Below are 22,189 nucleotides of genomic sequence, written 5' to 3' on the forward strand. Positions count from 1 at the left end.
GACAAACTGGGTATAAAGCTATTCAAGTGAAGAGACTCCAGTGTTATGGCTATGTAATAGGGATGGAGGATGTCAGCTGCATAAACAATGGCTCAACATTGAAAGCAAATGGTGCCTGCGGAAGAGAGAAACTGGAGAAGACTTAGGATGAAGTGATAAAAAAACTGAGCTCTGGTTGTTACTTGTGACGAAGGAAATGACAGAAAACTGTGCTGACCGGTGACGTGTGGTGTTGCAGAAGTCCCAACCACTTGTGCAAGCTTGGTGAGATATTCGTTAAAATAATGGGATGATGCATGTAACCCCTCATGCCTAATGTCCATTCTCTACACCCTCACATCTTCATGTTTACTGTATCTGTTCTGACACCCTTTCATCTTTGCATCATCTCCTATGCCAATTGCTGTACCATGCCATCTTTAAATGAGAGGAAAGCACTTGTGATGCCTGAGTGGGAAGGTGTTGCATTCTGGCAGCCTTTCACCCACCCTAAGCAACTTGCCTTCACCATACACTGTTGCTGCTCATCATCATCATCATCTTATCTCTTCTGATGCACCATTCTCCCCTCCTATACCTAACATGGAGGTAGCACTGCATCCCCACCTGTTCAGTCTATCCTACTGTCTGCATCACCTCCCCCGCCCCGCTAACCTCCTGTTACCCCCTTCCCCAACACTGTTTCAGTTAATCTTCTCCCTACTGAACCCTCTCTACAATGAAATCTATTTAATTCCTGTAAGAACTAACTCAACTCCCTCACTGTGCCCCATTGCTCATCACACCCCATCACCCATATCACTTTGTCCTACCTCTCTTTCACTAACCCTTAACATTAGCTTACTCCTTTTTCTTTTCTCTCTCTCTCCTTCTTCTATTCCCCTCACTAAGCACTTACTCTCTGTTACTCTCTCCACCACTATCCTCTTCACAAGAAACCCATTTTGCCAAATGGTCACCACTTTTAGTAGTCTGTAAGTATGTCTGGTAGTTGGGTGTGTGATGTTTAGCCAAATTAAATCTTCTGGTATGGTTGGTTGGTTGGTTGGTCCAAAATGAAACAACATAGAGGTGACTGCAGTGCTAGTAGTGTGCACGAGAATGCTTCCAAGAAGGCGACATTGTTTGTTCAGTCCACTGGCTCATCAAAAGAACTTGCTGAATAGCCAGCATTGACATGAGTGAAAGAACTATATGCCAAAGCGAAGGAAGGAAAACTCTCCAGTGAGAAATGGCAACTGTCGTGCTTTATACAAATGCCAAATCAGAAGCAAAAGGAAATGTTCCATTCTAACCAATCACAGAGAATCACACAAAGTCGACTGAGCCAACTTTGAAATGGAGTAAATGTATATTTGCATATAAGCCAATATGAAACGCAGAGCGGCTACACCCGTGTCTTCCATCATACTTTCAGCTTTTAATCTTTCAGTCATGAGGGCTCTCAGTTTGCAAGCCTGAATGTGACCCTGCTAGTGTTGGTACCATCAAAAAAAGCTTCCAATTCACTGTAAGTGGTTGGTAAACTGAACTAAGCAGCAATACTGTAGGTCTTACTGTGTCATGGTTATGGTTAGGAAGGGCATCCATTCACAGAAACAATGTTAAAAGTGAGATACTGGGGCAAGAGGTGCTCCCCTGACCCATCAGACCTTTCCTGTTGAACTGTGAGGCTCATACCAGCATGGAAAATGGATGTAAACTGTTGAGGTTGATATTGATTCTGTGTGTGAATGTTTATGCAATCTGTTATGGGCTACAGCCATAAACATTGGAGTCACTATTAGCATCTCAGCTGCAAACAGTGAGCTCACTGCTGTTGCCAACGATGACAACATATTCTCTCTCTCTCTCTCTCATACACACACATACACATAAAATGCTTCTCTTTTATCCTTGTAGGTTCAGGACCAAAATATGTTAAACGAAGGAAACCTACCCTTAAGGTCCGAAAGACTTGGCGTCCCAGCCGTGTTGGCAGGATGTCTTATAATATTCCATCGAGGGTAAGATTTTGTTTTCTATTTTAATTTATTTGTGGTTTAGAACTATAGAATGCTATATGCAAAGTTTGTGTGTGTGTGTGTGTATGTTTGTGTGTTGTGTGTGTTCATAGAGAGAGAGAGAGAGAGAGGAATGTGTGTGTGTTGGTTAGGTTTGTTATTTTCTGTCAAATCTGTTGTATAAAATGATAGAAACATGTATTTACAGAAATATTTAACTTTTTTCCAGCCCTTCCAAAGAATAAGAAACACTATGTCAAACAATACAAGGCGAGATGGTGTTAGAGATAGGGTACTGTTCAAATCTTGTCCTGTCTTTTCTTCTTTTTTTCTTTCTTTAGGACCAAAAGTTTTTTACTGTTTCTTGTTGTCTTCTCTCAAACTATTGTTGTTGTTGTTGTGGTTGTGTTTCTGTTGTGAAGGTTTGTGTTTGTTGTGTAGTCTTGCAAACTTTTGTTGTTTTTATTTTTGTCATGTTTTTATTGTTTTTATATGGCAAGGGTGAGGGACATTTTTTTTTTCAAAAGTTAGACATTTGCTTATTTTGTTAAGTTTTTCAACAGCTGGATGTTTTCCCCTTCCTATTGACACAAAATCTGTCCAAGCGTTTCATTGTTATATATCCACACACACACACACTAACTATAAGGAGTAGTTACTCGATTGGTCTGGAAAAAATCATGTTTAAAGATTTGTCTTTTACCTGCTTTGGCATCACAAAATTAGAGGTAATCATTGACTTTTAGAAATCTTGTTCAGCCTTAGGAAATATCTTCGTTACTGCTAATTAGTAAACTGTGAAGTGTTTATGGAATTTAGTATCAACCCCCAGAGATGAGCATAACTGAAGCCAAGTGGGATGAGAAGCTTACTTTGCTTTTTGAAGAAGCTATTTTGTTGGTGCAGCAAAGTTTAAGCCTGTGAATAGTTAGTAGTGGAGCAGAGTTTTGTTCCATGAGTTAGTAAACCAATACTATTATCAACTTGGTTATTTTACTGATCAAAATATTCAACTTTGGAAATAAAAGTTACAACAAAAGTAAATATAAATTTTCAAGAAACATCTCGCTTTTCATAGAGAAATTAACGTAAATCAGTGTAGTGTAATAATTATTAGATGAAGATTTGAAAACATCACCATGTGACCAACTGCCTTGGCCCTTATCATCAGAGATGTCCTTATTTTTAACTTTAAGGCATGAATTGATGCAAAAAGCTAGACAACACTGATTCGGTAGCTAGTGTTTAACCCTTTTGATACCACTCCAACTGAATCTGGCTCTGTCGTACAAATGTCATGTTTTCAAAAGTTTTGAATTAAAATCTTCCACCAAACCTTAGTCACAATTTATGTTCCTAATGCTAGCTTAATGATAACTAGGTTATTTTACTAAATTCTTTGTTATATTTTAAATTAATTGAAAAAAACACAGAGCATCTCAACAGAAATATGGTAACAAAAGGGTTAATTTAATTCACTTTGAAGTAGGAATGGTTGTATTGAAGTGAATGTATTTTAACTTTTCACTTTCCATTTCGGATAGAATAATTGCTTTTCGGGGTATGAGATGTGGACATAGATAAGTAAAGGGTAGGCATTTGGCCTTGTGATCCTTTTAATGTTTGAATTTCAATTTGCTTTCATGTGTCTATCATTATCACCTGACAATAATTCACCTCAATCTGCTCCCTACCATGTTAAAATGAATCCTGCTGCTTTCCATATTTTATGAATCAAAGAGCAGCTGTCAACTCTGATGATTTATCTCTCTTTAATATCTCAGTTCAGTTTCTTCATGATTCTAGGTTCAGGTTGTACTGATGATGGTTGTGTGGATGTGAGCTTATCTTTTGTTTACAAAGCTTATCTGAAAGATGACAAATTTAAGACAAAAACAGTCTTAATATTTACTCTCTTGTTTAATGAGGCGCATTTAGTGTTGATGTATGACACACATGTGCCTCTAGTTTATGACAATGTTGAAATGTGACCAAATTTAAACTAATTATTAATAATAAAAAGCACAATCTCTGCAAAAGCATGTTTTCATTCCAGGAAATTAATTTGCACACTCCAAAAAGCTGTTCTTTGTATTGATGAACTGCAAAACGGATTAGAGACAAATGATTCCATTCTACAAGAAACTTAGTGGTGGCAAAGAATAAACGGTTCCTCTAGGTTTACAGAAATATAATTGAAAATAACATGCATTTATATTCTTGGACAAAAGCAATTTGAAATTTGATTAGCTTTGAAAAGCAAAGAAGTAAAGAAGTCCTTATTTACAATAAGCAAAACTCAGTTTTTTTTTTGTGGGTTTGAAAAAAAATAATTGCACTAACCAGACTTAAAATTCAACAAAAAATATAACAATGATACGGATGGGGAGGAGGAGAGAATTGATACTAGATGTGTGATATCATAGTTATTGTAAGAAAAAAGAAAACACTGCTCAAAGAAGTGAAATGATGGTTTGTATGTATTGGATGATGAAAAGCATTCCACTTTAGAGAAGAAATGTTTTTTGAGTGGCTCTTAAAAAGATATTATCTTTATGAGGGGATGGTTATGGCTGGCTTGTCAGAGTTGAACTGTCTAACACTGAGAGAGATCAAATCTTAGGAGTGTGAAAATGAATTGTTGCATGATGGTGAGGGGACTAATTAGGAAAATAATCTGCCACTTCTTAACATACGGGAAACAAAACCTTTCACAGAGAAAAGCAACAAAGTGGACTACAGCACTTCTCTTCTCTCCAGTTTTCTAAGAAATGTTGTCTTTTTGTAGAATTGAATTGGCCCAAAAGTCCTTCTGCAGATGATCTTCTGACTCTGGGCTGGTCATAAATGCTGCCATTGGTTGGTCAAAAACTGTAGTAGTAAGGCTTTCTCATAAAGGCTTGTAGTGGCTGCATCAATAATAATGTTGATATTTGTTTATGATGGCAACACTTATAATGCTGCAAATGTGCTCGTGGTCCTGTATATGGAGGTGGGGGTAAACTTTAGGACAGGGGTGACTTCTATCTTTGAATGAATAGTTATGAAGAATAACAACTTTGGGGTTACTTTAGAATGCATCATCATTACTTCCATCAATGGTGTATTGTATCAATATTTTTTTTTATGTGGTTAGTGAATCTTTTCAGATTTTAATACTGAAATTTCTTTTAATTTCAATTCTTTTTTTAGTATTTTACAATGTATTGATGCAGACATTTGCTAATTTTTCTTCTTGTTCTTATTGATATTGTTGCTTAGTATTATATTAAAAAACAAAAACCCTGTTTGTGTCACAGTACTGTTAGCAATAACTAATTTAGGTCTCCTATTCATTCAGGTTCCAGATCTCTCTCTACATTCTGGCCCCAAGTCTCCCTCTACATTCAAGTCCCAGGTCTCCCTCTGCATTCAGGTCTCAGGTCTCTCTCTGCATTCAGATCCCGGGTCTCCCTCTATTCATTCAGATCCCAGGTCTCCCTCTATTCATTCAGATCCCAGGTCTCCCTCTGCATCCAGTTCCCAGGTCTCCTTCTGCATTGAGGTCCCAGGTCTCCCTCTGCTTTCAGGTCCTAGCTCTGAACTTTGGACACAAGTATCATATACTCCATCTTTCATTCTGTGGGAGAGGCCCTTGTTTCCAGCAGAGATAGGCATTCCCTGAATATTTTCCACCCTGTTCTTACCCTGGTTTCTGTTTTCACAGCACCCTGCACTGCTCACAATTCGGTCACGTTTCTAACAGAAAAAATTGACCTCTAGGAAACCTCCTGAGTAATTGAGAAGCTCTGTTTCCTCAATGAACACTCTGCTTAATGCTCTTCCACACCTGGCACATAGCATATAAAAGCTTAAAGCCCTTCACACTTTGCACGTATGAAGCCTAGTTTTGCTGTTAACCTGTCTGTGTTTGCACTACATTACTTGTGTGTCCATTGTTTACACTGGGCATGGCCATTTCCCTAATGGCATCAAAGTCTTGTAAGTCTCTTCAATTCCAAATTTTACTTCCATATCTGGAATTTCTCTTCCAAATCTTCCTCAAATCCTGCTGTAAGGTCATCACTATACAGGAGTTCCCATGGACACCTAGTCTTAAACTCCTCTGTATAGCTTTGAGAATTATAATAAACAAGAGAACTGAAGACCAAACACTGTTGCACTTCACCAGCAAGCTAAATTCATCATTGCATGCATTTATATTGCATAGATATTTGAAAATGATGAGTAACCAGTCCTGATATCAATAAACCATATTAACATCATCACTGCTTCACTCAAAATGTGACAAGTGCAATAGAAACTCACACAAACACAACCACATTGTTCTGGGTTTGTTTCCATTGTGTGGACTCTGGTGGTGTCTTCTTCTGTAGCTACAGATTGACCAATGGCTTGGAAGTGAAAATTAGTTAATGGAAGCTGGAAGAAAGTCATCATATGCACATAAAGGTGTGTGTGTGTGTGTGTGTGTGTATATATATATATATATATATATATACCTCATTATTGTACATCCACTTTCTATGTTTGCATGGGTTGGACAGGTTGACCAATCCAAGAAAATAGGGCAATGACAGAAGGTAACATAGATCCAGTAGATAGACGGATGACTGAAACCCAGGCTGTTTAAGAGAAAAAGAGCCAAGTTTATGTGGCTGACAGAGTGAAATAAAATGATGACAGGCAGAAGAGGAAGGGAAGCTGACATAGGGGGTACTTAACACAACTGGTAAACTTGGAAATGGTTCCATACTCTGTTGTGGTGGCCACTAAGGAAACTGAGTAGATGAATGGTTAGTGAACTCTATACAAGTTAAATACAGAAATGCAATCAGCAAAGTGAGAGTTAATCCCTTACCTGTAAAACAGGAGGATTGGTAATATTAAATGAACAAATGAACCTTTATTTGCTTTTCCTTTTCTGGAACATCTTACAAACAAGTCCATGGGATCACAATGTCGACCATGGGGTCCAGTTATGTAAATCCCTTTGTGGGCCACTTAGAGAAGCAAACCTTCGCCCAGTCTACAGGACCAATCCCAGAGCTGCACCTGTGTCAATGCAACCATCCTCATCAGACAGATAGGTTCATCTCTTTTATTAACTTTATTCACCCTGTTTTAGAATGTATGTCTACCATATATGCAACACCTCTATTAGTTTTCTCAGTGTCTCCATAACTATCAGTGATATCCATCCATTCACCTCTGTCCACTACAAACTTACTGATCCACGTTCCTTCCTCCACTATTCTTCTTCTGACTCCAAATGCACTTAATCTGCCATTCATCAGTTCCTTTCATTTTGCAAATGTCTACAGGATTGATTTGAGATTTGTATCCCAGTGTGGAGAGAATGCAACATATCTTTCTGAATTGAGATTCCTCTCGATTAGTTGTGGACCTTGCCCTCTGCCAAGCCCACAACATCAACTCCCTCCACTGCTTTCTCTTTTCAGTCACCTAATGACCAAATTCCATTCTTCCTCACCTTCCACCCGTCTATTCTCTTCCCATTCAAAAACCAATCTACAATTTCTGAATCTTATTCTGTGAAGAAATTGATTCAGATTACGAAAGTTAAAAGCTCTCTAACGATGGCACTGAATTGTCAAAGGGAAGAATTAGACAGCAAAGAACGCAACCCTTGATAACATTGTTATAAAAATATCAACCTAATAGAATCAGCCATATTTTGTTATTTTATTTTATTATAGACAATTCCAAATAATTTTGTTTAAAGAATTTTTTTCAATAAGTACAGGGTGTTCTTGGCTTGTTGTATTGTAAATAAGTGTACTTTTTTTTTTTCAATAATTAAATGAATTTATCTGCATAAAAATTGTTTTATTTTCCTCTGATAGAATTTTTTTATAACTAAAATAATAAAAAAAGGTGGAACACAATGATTTTGTACATTGAAGCAAAAGTACATACACACACACACATCTCTCTATATATATCTGTTCTTTAAATGTAGATACATATTTGTGTATTATGTTTGAATGTGTATATGTATATCATTCTACACAGTTATGTAAAAAAATGACATAAGTGTCTGTTTGTTGTTCAGCTTCCAGCTGAAGAGCATAGCAGTTCTCACAGCAGTCACGAAAGCAGCAGCTCCCCCACATCACCAGCACAACCGACAGATTATGATGTTGGAATGGATTCATCCACCTCACATCCAGCGAAATGGACTGTAAGTTAATGCTACTATTGCTCTATCTTTTATAAATCCAGTGGCTATTAGGATAAGGATTTCTATCTTTGGCACAAGGTTCCATTAAATGATCCAGTATGGATATTTCTTTCGTTACTGCCAGGAAAATGGAAGGCAGTCTACTTTGTCAGGATTTTGAAACAGAATGGAAAAGGATATCAGTTCAAAACCCCCTTACAATGAGTGCTAACCCCTTCTCTCTCCCAACTCTGACATTCACTTTCATATTATTAAAAATAATAAAATAGTTCATAATGCATTAGAAATGAATTTCATATTCAAACCCTATAAAAGGAAATATTTATAGAAATAATCCGCTTAACAATAATTAAAATTTAAACCAATTGAAGCTGGAAAAAAAAACTTATAAGAGGGGGGTTTCATTTTTCAGAAAAATTTATATTGTAATAACTAATTTAAATATTATTTTCATCATCTAACCACGATGACTACAAGAAGTCGGAACACTTTCCAACTGTACCAAACAGTATGTATGTTCTGATATCGTAAATCTGCAAAAAAACCACACTTCTGCCCCCCCCCTCTCTCTCTTTCTTTCTTTCTTTCTTGCTTTGGTTTTTACATCTCTGCAATATTCTGTCAGGTAAGTCTTGGCTCCTGTCATCCACCCCCAACTATGTGTTGTATCCTGAGAATCAACAACCTTCATTTCCCCCCTTCAACAGTGATTCTACAGATGGCATCTGCTGGGCAAGTTGGTACTTGACCCCTATCTTCAGATTGTGAGGCCGAAGTTGTTGCAGGCAGTGGAAACACAGGTCATGCTCTGCTGCATCTGGGCCTCTGTGGTGGTGATGAGTGTATAGTCATCCGTGAATGGTAAGTTGCACTCTGAATCCTCTTCCACTTTGAACAGGATTGCAGGGCCACAAAGAAGATGTGAACTACACAAATGCAGAGCCAACTTCTTGCTTTCCAACAAGCCACCAGTTCCCCTCCAACCTGTGGCATGGTGTGACTGGACACACCATGCCACATCTTCTCCCATGGGATATCTTTAGTCATCACTGACAATGATAGGACAAACTAATCTTGACAGTACTGTCTCTCCTACACAGTCCAGTGAAACATAAAAAGAACTGCATCAGCATCATTCGCTCCAAATACGCCAATTGATGTAGAAGCAAAGCAGTTATGGTGTCCATCTTGCTCATTTCTAGCTTGGTCATCACACACTTCACCACCACAACTAACAGAACACTCATCCGGTCTTCTTATTCCATTTTCTTAATCACTGTGTATATGGTTTTGATTTTGGCACAAGGCCAGCAGTTTGGGTGGAGGGCTAGTTGATTATGTCTATCTCCAGTGCTCAATCATCATCATCATTTAACATCCATTTTCCATGCTGGCATGGGTTGGGCAGTTTGACTGAGGGCTGGCAAGCCAGAAGGCTATTTGGGTTCCATTTCTGTTTTGGCCTGGTTTCTACAGCTGGACGAGGCCCTTCCTAATGCCAACCACCTTACAGTGTGGCACTGCAGGTGCTTTTTATGTGGCACCTACAAGCCCACAAGATTCGGATCACTCAGCTGAAGAGGGATGTAGGGGACATGCTTGTATGCAAGAGAGGATCATGATTTTACTCAGTTTGGTGGGTCTTTTCAAGCACAGCAAACCACCAGAAGCCTCAGTGGAATTTGAACTATTAACATAAAGACAGATGAAATATGCTAAGCGTTTTGCCCAACATACTAACAATTCTGCCAGTTGACTGCTTTATGTGCATAATATGATCATCAGTGAAGTGAGAATCTAATGTATCTGGAACAGTAGATCGACAGGTTAGCTTACCTTGGTTCTCATTGATTTCTTCAATTACAACTAATTTGAGGCTGTTCAACAACTACAGAAAATAGTTTTTGTAATATTTTGTTATTTTCAATTTCTTTAATGAAATGACCAAAGATAAATACAAAGTTATTTTATTTGATTGACAAAAGTTTTACATTACAGAACTCTAGTTTATGAAATGAATTGTTGGTACGAAAGTTTGTCCTTGGGATCATTGGCAATGTTTAATGACCATATTTCTGTGGTGACATCTGCTGTACAGCATGTCTTCAACCTTTTCAGTGTTTCATCGTCTCTTTTCAGAGAAGTCCATGTGTGTGTATTCGCTTTCATTTGTAGATCATAACACAGTAGAGATAACTGAGAATGACCAAGGATTCTTGGTTGAGAATAAAAGTTTAGGAGTTCAATCTCAGCCTTAACACTTATTAATGAATGGTGATGAAACCATTTTAAACAATTTTACAAAAATTATCTACATTACCAGCTCTTAATTTTATTTGGAATGAAGCTCAAACTAAGAACTTTTTTTTAAATTTTCCATTTTCTTCACTAATCAATTGGAAAATAAATTAATGCAAGAGAGAAAGCATGATCTTTGATAGCTATGGTAACAACTTGAGACAGTTTTGTTGTGAACTTAAAGAACATATAGGTGAGGATGTTGTGAATAAGAAATAATTTTTAATTTATTATAATTGTATTGAGGAAAAAATTTATTACAATTAAATCAATTAAAATTTCAAGAGTTCTCTCTCCTTTCCTCTTCTGAAAATAATTTTCATTAACACTGATTTATTTATTTTTTTATTATAATCTCAATTGATTTAACAGTTACTTTCAACTCACAATGTCAAGTATGGCATCCTCCGCTTAACTATATGTTCTTCATGCAGAAGGCAACCGTGAGAGATTTCTCAATATGTGTGTGTTGACATTAAGAAGGGCATCCAGCCATAGGAAACCATGCCAAATCAGACTGGAGTCTGGTGCAGCATGCCAGCCCAGTCAAACCATCCAACCCATGCCAGCATTGACAATGGATGTTAAATGATGATGATGATGATAGCCTTTCTAAGTTTGGTGGATTGATGTTGTTAATCTCAGTTGTATCTTCTCATGTGCCGTGTGATTAGCTTACTTATTGGATTATAAGGACATGCATAAACAATACCTATTATTGAGTAAACCCTTGTATATATCTTGTCTATGTTGGTAAAATATGGATGTAGGTTCCCTTTGTTAGGTTCAGTAAATCTTTCTTTGATATTCTGAGCCCTCTTCCCTTTATAATATCCAGGGAGGTTTGTGCAGAGCATGTTTCTTCCTGACACTTTTATCGCCTACTATATTTCTTCATTTGGGTCTGTGGCACACATTTGCTAATTCTTTTTATAGCTGTATTCGTTGATCAACCTAATGTGTCTGCCTGTCTTCTTTTCTCTTACTTCAACAGTGAAATTACTTTCTCAAATTAATTTCTTAAACTTATCAACTACCTTACTGTCGGGTGTTGCACCTACAAACATTACACTTTCAAAGCTTTTGCTAACTAAAACCAACACCTTGTCATCATCATCATCATCATCATATGTCCGTATTTCCATCCTGGCATGATTTGGGTGGGTTGACAGAAGCTGACTGCTCAGGGGACTGCGCAAAACTCTTCTCTCTACTGTGATATGGTTTTATGGCAGGGTGCCCTTTCTAACACTAACCATTTTACAGAGTGAACTGGGTGCTTTATTTACATGGCACCAGCACTAAAAGGGCCACCAAGTAACTTGCTAGACCAAAAAACCCCCTTCAGCTGAGAGTGGGGAGTAATAGGAGCGGGGTGCACTTTGTGCCAGTTTGATAAGAAATTAAAGGTATAGAGGAGCAGAGATTGGTGTCTTGTAGAGTAGATAGATATGGAGGATAAGAAAGAAGGTTGGGTTAGAGAGTAAGATGAAGTGAGGGAGTCAGTTATGTGTTATTTTCTTGAAATATTCTATTCAAAAATTTGTTTTGATATATTTCTTCTGCATAATTTTAAAAAGAAATATTTCAAAACCTTTTCTCAAATATATTGTGCACCTGACTCTATCTAATCTTTTGTAGGTGATAGGATAACTCCATTTGGAAGATAGAGTATTGGACATACTTTGGTTGATGATGATGTTAACACAGATAATTGTTGTTCGTTATTCATGTCTCACTTATGGAAGACTAGTTAGGAAGTTTTTGAACTTTTCATTTCTTGTTTTCCTAACTTCCATGGCTCCTTTCATTCTTCTGAAAATCAATCAATCTTATCCACAGAGACTCCTTTCTCTTCCTAATGTTAATAAGTACCCTTTATATTAATATCAACATTTGCCACATTCCTTCTGTTCTCAGGAAGTAAATTAGCTTTGCTTGATGAGGACTTATAATCCATATAATATTGTTAAGCTTTTTCTAGCTTGTAAGCAGGTGGTTTTAGTGATTAAGTTGGCTTTGTTATCTCAGTGAACTGTTCTTTCAGTAGACTGTTGAATAACCTTTGAGCTTTTATGGAGACTTGTTAGATATTGTTTTCAGTCAAAAGTTTTGCAATATTTTGGTCACTTATTTGCATTATTCATCAGATTACAAGAGAAGCAGTCAAGCATTCAAAGTAGGGGGCCATCATGTTGCATCACCTGAAACCACCTTTCTGCCAGTTGTTGTGTTTTGAGGGAAAGAACTCCTTTATGAAGCTTCCACCTCCTCTTCTATTCGCTTTGCAACTTTGTTAATTGATATATTTCATTTATATTTGTGTTTTTGTTTATACTTTTTACACATCTTGGGCTTTGATTATTTTGTCTTATTAATTCTTTTTCTTGTTTTTCAGCAAAGATTTTCTCAAATCTTTGTTTCCAGGCTTTAGAATCATTATACAGTCTTTCCTTAAAACATTCTCTTTTCATATCTGATATCATGTTTATGTCTTAATCTTTTCTTCAAGTGAGTAACGTTTTCAGACCAGACCAAGACTGTTTTCCCTGCAGATATTATACATAATGCTCTGCTCATCTTGTATGGAGATGCAGATTATGCAAATGTAATCTTCCTCCATTTATGTATTTCTACAACTTGAAGAAGAGTAAAGTCAACTCATTCTTCTAATTGTCATATTTTTCATTGTTTTAACTATTTCTCACAATATACACAATCTTATCTTATCCACTAATTCTATATCTTATGCAACGTAAATATTCTCCTTTTTAATCTTGAACTAAATTATACAGTTTTTATTGGTTTTGTTGAACTGTTTTTATGTTTTATTATTGTTTAAATTTTATTTTCAGGTTCAGAAAGTGTTTGATTTTATTAAGTCAATGCCAGGCTGTACAGCGTATGCAGAAGAGTTTCGCTCTCAAGAAATTGATGGCCAGGCTTTGCTTCTTCTCAAAGAAGATCATTTGATGACAGCCATGAACATGAAACTGGGGCCAGCATTGAAAATCTGTGCCAGGATTAATTCTTTGAAAGACAACTTCTAAAACAAAAAAAAAGCAATAATAAAAATAAAAAAGTTCTTTTAATCCCATCCCCTCAAAAAAAAAAAAGAAGACTTCTCAAAAGTTTATGTAACTTTTAAATTTTAACAGAAAACTTTTTTTACCAATTTTTTTAATTCAACAAACTGTGTCACTCATCCGAAATAATCCCATCATTTGCTAAACCAACTGCACTGCATTTTCATAAACCATACTTAAATGCATTTTACCCTTTAAATTGTTGCTGCTCTCCACCACCATTTGCAGTAAACAATAGTGCAATTAAGAGAATTCTTGTTCTATACACATACATAATGTGTATGTAATGTGAGTGTGCATGTGTGTGTGTGTGTAATATGTGTGTGTGTTGAACATAGTAATAACGATAATCTTAGTTTGTTCAAAGTAAATAACATTGTTCTCCTTATTGTAACTGCCAGCATCCATTCGTAATCATCAGTTTAATGGGTTTTTTTTAATTGAAAAAAGAAGAAAAAGCATAGAAGATACATTTCGGGTTGAAATTAATCAAAAAGTGTGACTCTTGTGCAAGTGTGAATATGACTTTCATTCTATAAATATCAGCATTTTTCAAGAAATTCACTGATCTTCAGTGTGATGTGATGCCCAGGTTTCATCTTTTCTCTGTTGAGTTCTTCATTATACATTTCAGTAACTTCTCCTCCTCCCCCTCTCTCTCCTCTCTTTTTTGTATTTGATGTCTTTATTATTATTATTATTATTTCTCTCTGTGATGGAATTTATGACTAGTTCTTGGTTTAATTCAGAACTATTAAGACATGGCAAATATCATTTTTTTAATCACCCCCCCCCCCCCCTATAATAATTGCACCAATTTATCTCATTTTCTAAAATATTCTTTTGGTTTGTTTTATTTATTTATTTTTTTGTTTGATTTGAAAAGAAGCTAAACATTCTTTGCTGTTTGTATAAGTTCCCTCCCTAAAAAAGGAAAAAAAAATGTAAATTTATTTTTTAATGTGCTGAGCCTTGTTAGAAAACCAATTTGACCAAGTTAATTCCTTTGAGAGCAGAACAGAAAGGAGGAAGAGATATTAATTAATAAAAACTGAATTTAAATAAAATTAGTAAAACAACAAAAAATGTAAATTATTTTTTTAAGCTTTTATAGCAGTGTTTTTTTTACTTTTTTTTTATTAATAATCTTCACAAAGAATTGGAGAATATCGTTAGCTGTCGTGGATCCTGTCAGTTTGTCAGTTTCTGAGATAATTATAGGGAAAGATTATATAAGAAAAATATTATGACTTAGATATTTACTTTCAGTTTGACTATTTAAAAATAGGCCTGTGTTTTTTCATGCTTGTTTTAGATTATATATCTTGTAGAGAAGTACAGGGGTGGTGGAGGTCCCCCCCCCTTTATATTTCTACTTACTTTTTTTTTTTTGTTTTTCAAGTATTGTAGTTATATTTGTGGTTTTACCAATAGATATTAAATGTAAGATTGGAAGTGAAATATGATGTTACTAGGTTTATATCAGATCACAGTTTTAAAATTTCTGCAGATTTTACTTTTCCATTTAGAAGTTGGCCATCCTGCGTCCTGAATCAGTATTCTTCAACTCAAGAATTTGTAAGCAGCAAACATAAGAATTGTTGGCAGCAAACTGATAAGTTGTGTTTTCAGTTTTATAAAGTTGTACCAGCAAAAATTCCAAAAGAAATGGCTTAAGATGCCAGCATTTACTAAGTGGTTGTGTGAAGTAACGAGTGACCAATCTAATGCACATTGCAGATATTGTAGCTGTAACATGTTGACAAAATATTCTCTTTTTTAGTAAGCCACTGTGAAGCAAAGAAGCATAAGGCATCAACTCCACAGCAAATGATTCCTCTTACCAATTTTATTAAAACAAAAAACGTGGAAGAGAGATACTAGCTGATCTGAGTGCTCTCTACCCACAATAACTGACACTGAAAAAAATCTAAAAAGACTACAGCAACTCAGGGAAACTAAACCAGAACAACCTGCCATCCTCTACACACCATCATAAACTGCAAGCAGGGTACAAATTGTTGTCCTTAAATGCTCGCAGTTTATGCAACAAAATACATTTGTTCAACGCCTACGTCAGAAGTATTGACCTTGACTTCATCACTGTCACGGAAACATGGGCGCATTCCTTACTCTGTGATGGGGTTTTCAACATTACGGGGTACAACCTCTTCCGTAAGGACCGCATTAACCGCCGTGGTGGTGGTGTGATGGTCTACATTCGTTCAAATTTTTTCGGTAATTCCTTGTGCCGATTTGAACGAATCACAAGAAGAAGTTTTTTTTGTGACGTACGTATGACCATGTCAACACTCCTGCTTGGCGTTGTTTATCGTCCCCCAAATTACCATCAGGACACACAGCTTTGCAATATCCTCCGAGCTGCTGCCAGGAAAACAGCCTTTTATGTTTTTATTGCAGGCGATTTCAATCATCCTGAGATCAATTGGGAAACCTTCCATTGGCCACAGAGTGCAAACGATTTTGTTGAGCTTGTACTGGACTCAAACTGGTCACAAGTAGTCACCTCTCCAACAAGAGGCGACAACACCTTGGACCTGCTCTTCACCACAACTCCTGAAGCGGTTATCAATTGCACTACGGAGGAACCTCTAGGTGACTGATCATGCTATGATCGTCGCCAATCTGGCTCTTGCGGGCAACAAAAACCTGAACCATCTCCAATCTGCTTCCTTCGATTGGAAGAGAGCAGATTGGAACCTGTACCACACTGAACTACAGCACCCAAACTGGCATGAATTCTACAACTCTGGAGATGTGAATACTATACTCCAGAGTATCCTGGACTCAATATGGGCAGCATGTGCAGCATCAGTGCCACGTAGGCAGAAAAAAAAGAACCGCCCCAAAAGGGCAATTTGGGAAACTTCAGCGGTCCAACTTGCCAGGAAGGAACGTCGGACTGCTGAATGGGAATACAAGTTGCATAAATCAGACACCAACAGGAAGAAGCGGAATAAATCTTCCAACCATCTCAAGCAAGTGACAAAAAAAGCAGTGCTTGAATTTGAACAGTGCATAGCAGCCAATCCTGACAGCAAGGTTTTCTGGAAATATGTGCATTCGAAGCAGAGACCTCACTCTCCAGTGGGCCCTCTTCGCAACCCTCACACAAACCAGATCACTGACGACCCCAAGGAATGCGCAGAACTCATTGCCGAGTGCTATGCAAACATATTCACTGTTGAAAGTCAAAATGTACCATCTTCACCATCACTAACAGCAAATTCCATAACAACTATGGAATTAACACCTGCAATGCTGCGACGTCACCTTCAAAATAAGCGCAACTATGCCTCCCCTGGTCTTGATGGCGTTACATACCTGCTTCTCAAACGTGGCAGGTACTTCCTTTTACACCAGCTTTCTATTTTCTTCCAGTACTGTCTCAACAATGGTGCTACTCCGGAGCAGTGGAAAACTGCCAGTGTCATTCCTCTGTTCAAAAAGGGCGACCGCACATCACCTGTCAACTATCGCCCAGTCAGTCTCACTAGCTGTATTGCAAAACTGATGGAATCGTGTGTCAGAGAAACACTCTGGAACTTCTGGGGCTCTCACAGTCTCATCCGACCCTCACAATATGGATTTGTCCCTAAATCCAGCTACAGTGATCAGCTTGTCGAGTTCCTTGAGGACATTACTCAGATCACTGACAGTGGCTCATGGGTGGATGTTGTCTACCTTGACTTTGCTAAGGCTTTCAACTCTGTGCCACACAAAAGGCTTATGGTGAAACTCTCTGCAATGGGTGTGAGGGATGACCTTTTTAACTGGTTGAAATCCTTCATTCTCAGCCGAAAGGAGGTAGTCACAGTTCTAGGACAGCATTCTACACCATATGAGATGTCATCGGGTGTACCACAGGGATCTGTCCTTGGTCCCCTTTTGTTTGTGGCATACATTAATGACATAGATGCCAATTTAAAGAATGCCACAGTATTGAAATATGCAGACGACATCAAGCTGTACCTTGAAATCAAGAGGACAGATCCTGATGTCTACAACTCTTTCCTGCAATCAGACCTAGACACAATGCAGCAATGGATCACAGACTGGCAACTGAAACTGGCTGTGGACAAGTGTACCACCATGCATTTTGGGAGAAAAAACCCTGCGTCCACATACTCCCTCCACAACACTGATATCAAGAAATCCTCTTGCGAACGTGACCTAGGCATCACTGTCAGCAGTGATTTGCGTTGGACAAAGCATATCTCTAAAATTGTCAAGAAGGCCGAGGGTGTCTTGGCATCACTCAGCAAGACTTTTGTTAGCCGCTCTCCAGCCATCTATTTAAAACTGTATACAGCTATGGTACGATCACACTTGGAATTCGCATCATCAGTTTGGAACCCCTATCTTGCTCAGAACATCGACCTCCTGGAATCTGTCCAGAGACGTGCAACCAAACGCATACCCTCCATCAGACACCTACCATATTCTGAGTGCCTTGTTTCCCTGGGCATGGATTCACTGAAGCTCCGGCGTCTGGCGACGGACTTGGTGAACACCCACAAAGTTATCAACCACCTCACCAACAACAACACTGAACACCTTTTTGATCTCCATGTGTCTAACACACGTGGACATGCCTACAAAGTCAGAAAACAACACAGCTCCCATGACTTTCGGAAACATTTTTTCACGCTCAGAGTTGCTGAAGCATGGAATAAACTGCCTGCGTCAGTTGTTGACTGCCATGACACTGCATCCTTTAAGGCCCTCATGCTTTCCGAAATCCGCCGAAACTACACCTGATTATATATACACTTTCGATGAGTTGTAGTGCACCTGAGCACTGTACACAATTATTATTATTATTATTATTATTATTTATAAGACATCTATGCTTGAAGCAAATTTAGCAATGTTTCTTTGTTGCCACTCATTATTTAATAAACTGTGATCACTTAATAGAGTTATGTAAGAATTATATGTCTGATAGTGATATTATGTTCAAAGTGAAGTTGCATTGTACAAAATGTGCAAATATTGTGAGAAATGTAGTTCCATATTTTGATGGAGATTTGATTTCTGATACAGGAGATAGAAAATTTAGCCTGTTATTAGATGAATCCAAATGATATATCAATAAACAGGGTGTCAGGAATTGTTATGTATTACAGTGTCACTCAGAAAAAAGTGGTACATACACATCTCAGTGTGGTATCTTTAGAAACATGTGATTCAGATGGGATTGTAGATGCCTTGAAAATTGAATTAGTGAAAAAGAAATTAGATATAAAACATTTACTGGCCATAGGAACCGACAATGCTAGAGCAATGATAGGAGTCAACAATGGTGTTTTCCAGAAATTAAATGAAGTTCTATCATTAATTCTGTTTAGATGTGTATGTGTCATTCTTTACAGCTGGCAGTATTCCACACTTGTGCTGAAAATTTAAAATTTTCTGTATCCGTAACATAAAGCAAATTTAGGCTACAAGTTTGAGAGAAAGATAGCAGAAATGATTATCAAGAAGACTGTAACAGCCACTGAAGAAAATAATATTTGCAAAAGAACACAACAATTTTTACTTTTTATAAAGAGTTCAAGTTAATATACTGAGGAATATCAAATGTTTTCAGCAGAGAATACTTTGCAGCATTTCAAAGAGCCAATTTTACCAGTCTTAGAAGCAGTGCATTTAAATGAAGATAAAATTGCTTCAATTGAAATTCAGTTTCATAACACTCATTTAGTTAAATGGACAAATACATCTGATACTGAAAGTCTTGGAATATAAAAGATGCTCCTGGAGGAAATCCTTTTAGAGATGTCGTAAATTTTGCCATTAATCTATTGACATTGCCAAACTCAAATGGAAAAGTCGAACAGTTGTTCAGTAGTATGGGAGTAATCAAATCAAAATTCCGAAACACATAATTAACAAGATTGGGACCTTGGATGTATACAGAAGTCAAGACCTAGGCACTGCAGCTGGAAGGGATCAAATCAGTGAAATTCAAGAAATTATTTCTCAATGCTGAATATAATTAAAGAAAGTAAATCAAAATGTAAGTAAAAATTAAGTTTTTTGATATAATTAGTCTTTAGCATTTTCTAGCTTTTTTTTTTTTTGTGGCGGGGGTATTTTTTCTACTTGAAATTTAGCATAAAATTCTGATCTTAAGTTGGTAACACTGGTTTTGAGCCTACGTTCTTCTACAGAAGAGAAATCAGATGGAAAGAGAGAAAAAAATGTCTCTGGATTAATGGTTGCAAGAGAGAGAGAGTATTTGATTTTGAGGCACAAAACAACATGCTAAAAACAAAAAGTATGCTGAAATAAGACCCCTGTATATTACAGGTATCTATTTTGTAAACTATATACAATGAAGACAAGAAAAGTAACATCAACTTAATTCATTTCAGCTTCAAATACCAATTTCTTTTAACTAAGTTTCGGACAACTTTTACAGAGGAATTGACTTTAGTATCATCATCATCATCATCATTTAACGTCCACTTTCCATGTTAGCATGGGTTGGACGATTTTGACTGAGGGCTGGCAAACCAGATGGCTGCACCAGGCTCCAGTCTTGATCTGGCAGAGTTTCTACAGCTGGATGCCCTTCCTAACGCCAACCACTCCGAGAGTGTAGTGGGTGCTTTTTACGTGCCACCGGCACGGGGACCAGTTAGGCGGTACTGGCAATGACCTCGCTCGAATCCTTTACACGTGCCAGTGAAGCGACGTTGGTAATGGTCACACTCGAATGGTGCCCTTTTATGTGCCACGGGTATGGAAGCCAGTTGGCTGCTCTGGCAACGATCACACTCATATGGTGCTCTTTGCACCCCGCTAGCACGGATGCCAGTCATTGAAATGATTTTGATTTTGATTTCACTTGCCTCAACAGGTCTTCACAAGCAGAGTTTAGTGACCAAAGAAGGAAAAGGTACGCATAAGCAGGCTGGTTATGCTCCTGGCATAGGCCATGGGTTATGGTCTGATCTGGCTTGCCGGGTCTTCTCACGCACGGCATATTTCCAAAAGTCTCGGTTGCTAGTCATTTCCTTGGTGAGGCCTAATGTTCGAAGGTCGTGCTTCACCACATCATCCCAGGTCTACCTCTTCCACAGGTTCCCTCAACCGCTAGGGTGTGGCACTTTTTCACACAGCTATCCTCATCCATTCTCGCCACATGACCATACCAGTGCAGTCGTCTCTCTTGCACACCACATCTAATGCTTCTTAGGTCCAACTTTTCTCTCAAGGTACTTACACTCTGTTGAGTATGCACACTGACATTACACATCCATCGGATCATACTGGCTTCATTCCCTGCGAGCTTACGCATGTCCTCAGCAGTCACAGCCCATGTTTCACTGCTGTGTAGCATGGCTGTTCATACACATGCATCATACAGTCTACCTTTTACTCTGAGCAAGAGACCCTTTGTCACCAGCAGAGGTAAGAGATCTCTGAACTTTGCCCAAGCTATTCTTATCCTAGCAGCTACACTTTCAGCATACCCTCCTCCGCTACTGACTTGGTCACCTAGATAACGGAAGCTATCAACTTCTAGTTTTTCTCCTTGGAATGTGGCAGAAGTCGGTCTCTGCATATTTTCAGCGTTTATCGCTCCCGAGCATCTGCCACATACAAAAACTATCTTCCCAGTTAGCCTTCCTTTGATATTACTGCACCTGTTATGTGTCCATAGCTTACACTGGGTACATCTTATAGAGTTTCTACCTACACCTCTACTACAGATTAAGCAGGGCCATCTACCTGAAGGGATTTGTGGTTTGCCTGCCTTCCTACTTATTAGGACTTTGATTTTAGCTAGGTTGACTCTAAGGCCCTTCGATTCTAATCCTTGTTTCCACACTTGAAACTTCTCCTCTAGTTCTGATAGTGACTCAGCAATTAGAGCAAGGTCGTCAGCATAGAGGGGCTCCCAGGGGCATCCTGTCTTGAATTCCTCCGTTATTGCCTGGAGGACTATGATAAATAGGTGCCTGAGGACTGAACACTGGTGGACCCCAAATTCTACCTTGAATTCTTCAGTGTACTCGTTGCCAACCTTTACCTTAGTTACAGCGTCCCTGTACATGGCTTGCACAGCTCTCACTAACCATTCATCTATCCCTAGTTTCCTCATTGACCACCAGAGGGGGATTGAGGGACCCTGTCAAAGGCTTTCTCCATGTCAACGAAAGCCAGGTACAGGGGCTTATCTTTGGCTAGGTATTTCTCATGCTGCTGTCTTACCAGAAATATGGCATCAGTGGTGCTTTTCCCTGGCATGAACCCAAACTATATCTCATCCAAGTTGACTTTCTCCAATCAGTTGGGCTATGACCCTCTCCGTAACCTTCATTACCTGATCCAACAGCTTGATACCCTTGTAGTTATTTGTATCTAGGGCATCACCTTTACCTTTGTAGCAGTTGACTATTATGCTGCTACACCAGTCATTGGTTATGACTCCTTCGTGTATCACCTGGTTAACTATACGGGTGACTAGGCTATAGCCAACACTGCCAGATATTTTGAGCATCTCTGCAGCAATTCCTGATAGGCCTGGGGCTTTCCCTGTCTTCATGCTTCTAATTGCCTTA

At 38.1% G+C, this 22,189-nt stretch overlaps 1 protein-coding gene and 1 long non-coding RNA gene across 3 annotated transcripts in view; one reads left to right on the forward strand and one right to left on the reverse strand.

Moving 5' to 3' along the window:
• Window positions 1–14,569, forward strand: part of LOC115224747 (polyhomeotic-like protein 2) — a 50,903-nt gene extending 36,334 nt beyond the window's left edge. The window contains exons 9-12 of one of the 2 annotated variants that reach the window (XM_029795638.2): window positions 1,903–2,006; window positions 2,233–2,295; window positions 8,080–8,208; window positions 13,362–14,569. In XM_029795638.2, the coding sequence (XP_029651498.1) occupies window positions 1,903–2,006; window positions 2,233–2,295; window positions 8,080–8,208; window positions 13,362–13,556 (491 nt within the window). In that variant the 3' untranslated portion in view covers window positions 13,557–14,569. The remainder of the gene's footprint in view (window positions 1–1,902; window positions 2,007–2,232; window positions 2,296–8,079; window positions 8,209–13,361) is intronic. The other variant, XM_029795639.2, reaches the window with a different exon arrangement.
• LOC118768041 lies at window positions 105–19,632 on the reverse strand. Its single transcript, XR_005003965.1, has 3 exons — window positions 19,499–19,632; window positions 16,257–16,262; window positions 105–115 (listed from the first exon to the last, which is right to left on the reverse strand). It is a non-coding gene; the product is annotated as an uncharacterized LOC118768041 (long non-coding RNA).
• Between the last annotated feature and the right edge of the window lie 2,557 nt (window positions 19,633–22,189).

The sequence above is a fragment of the Octopus sinensis genome, linkage group LG26 (genome assembly GCF_006345805.1).
Source record: "Octopus sinensis linkage group LG26, ASM634580v1, whole genome shotgun sequence".
Taxonomy (NCBI): Eukaryota; Metazoa; Mollusca; class Cephalopoda; order Octopoda; family Octopodidae; genus Octopus; species Octopus sinensis.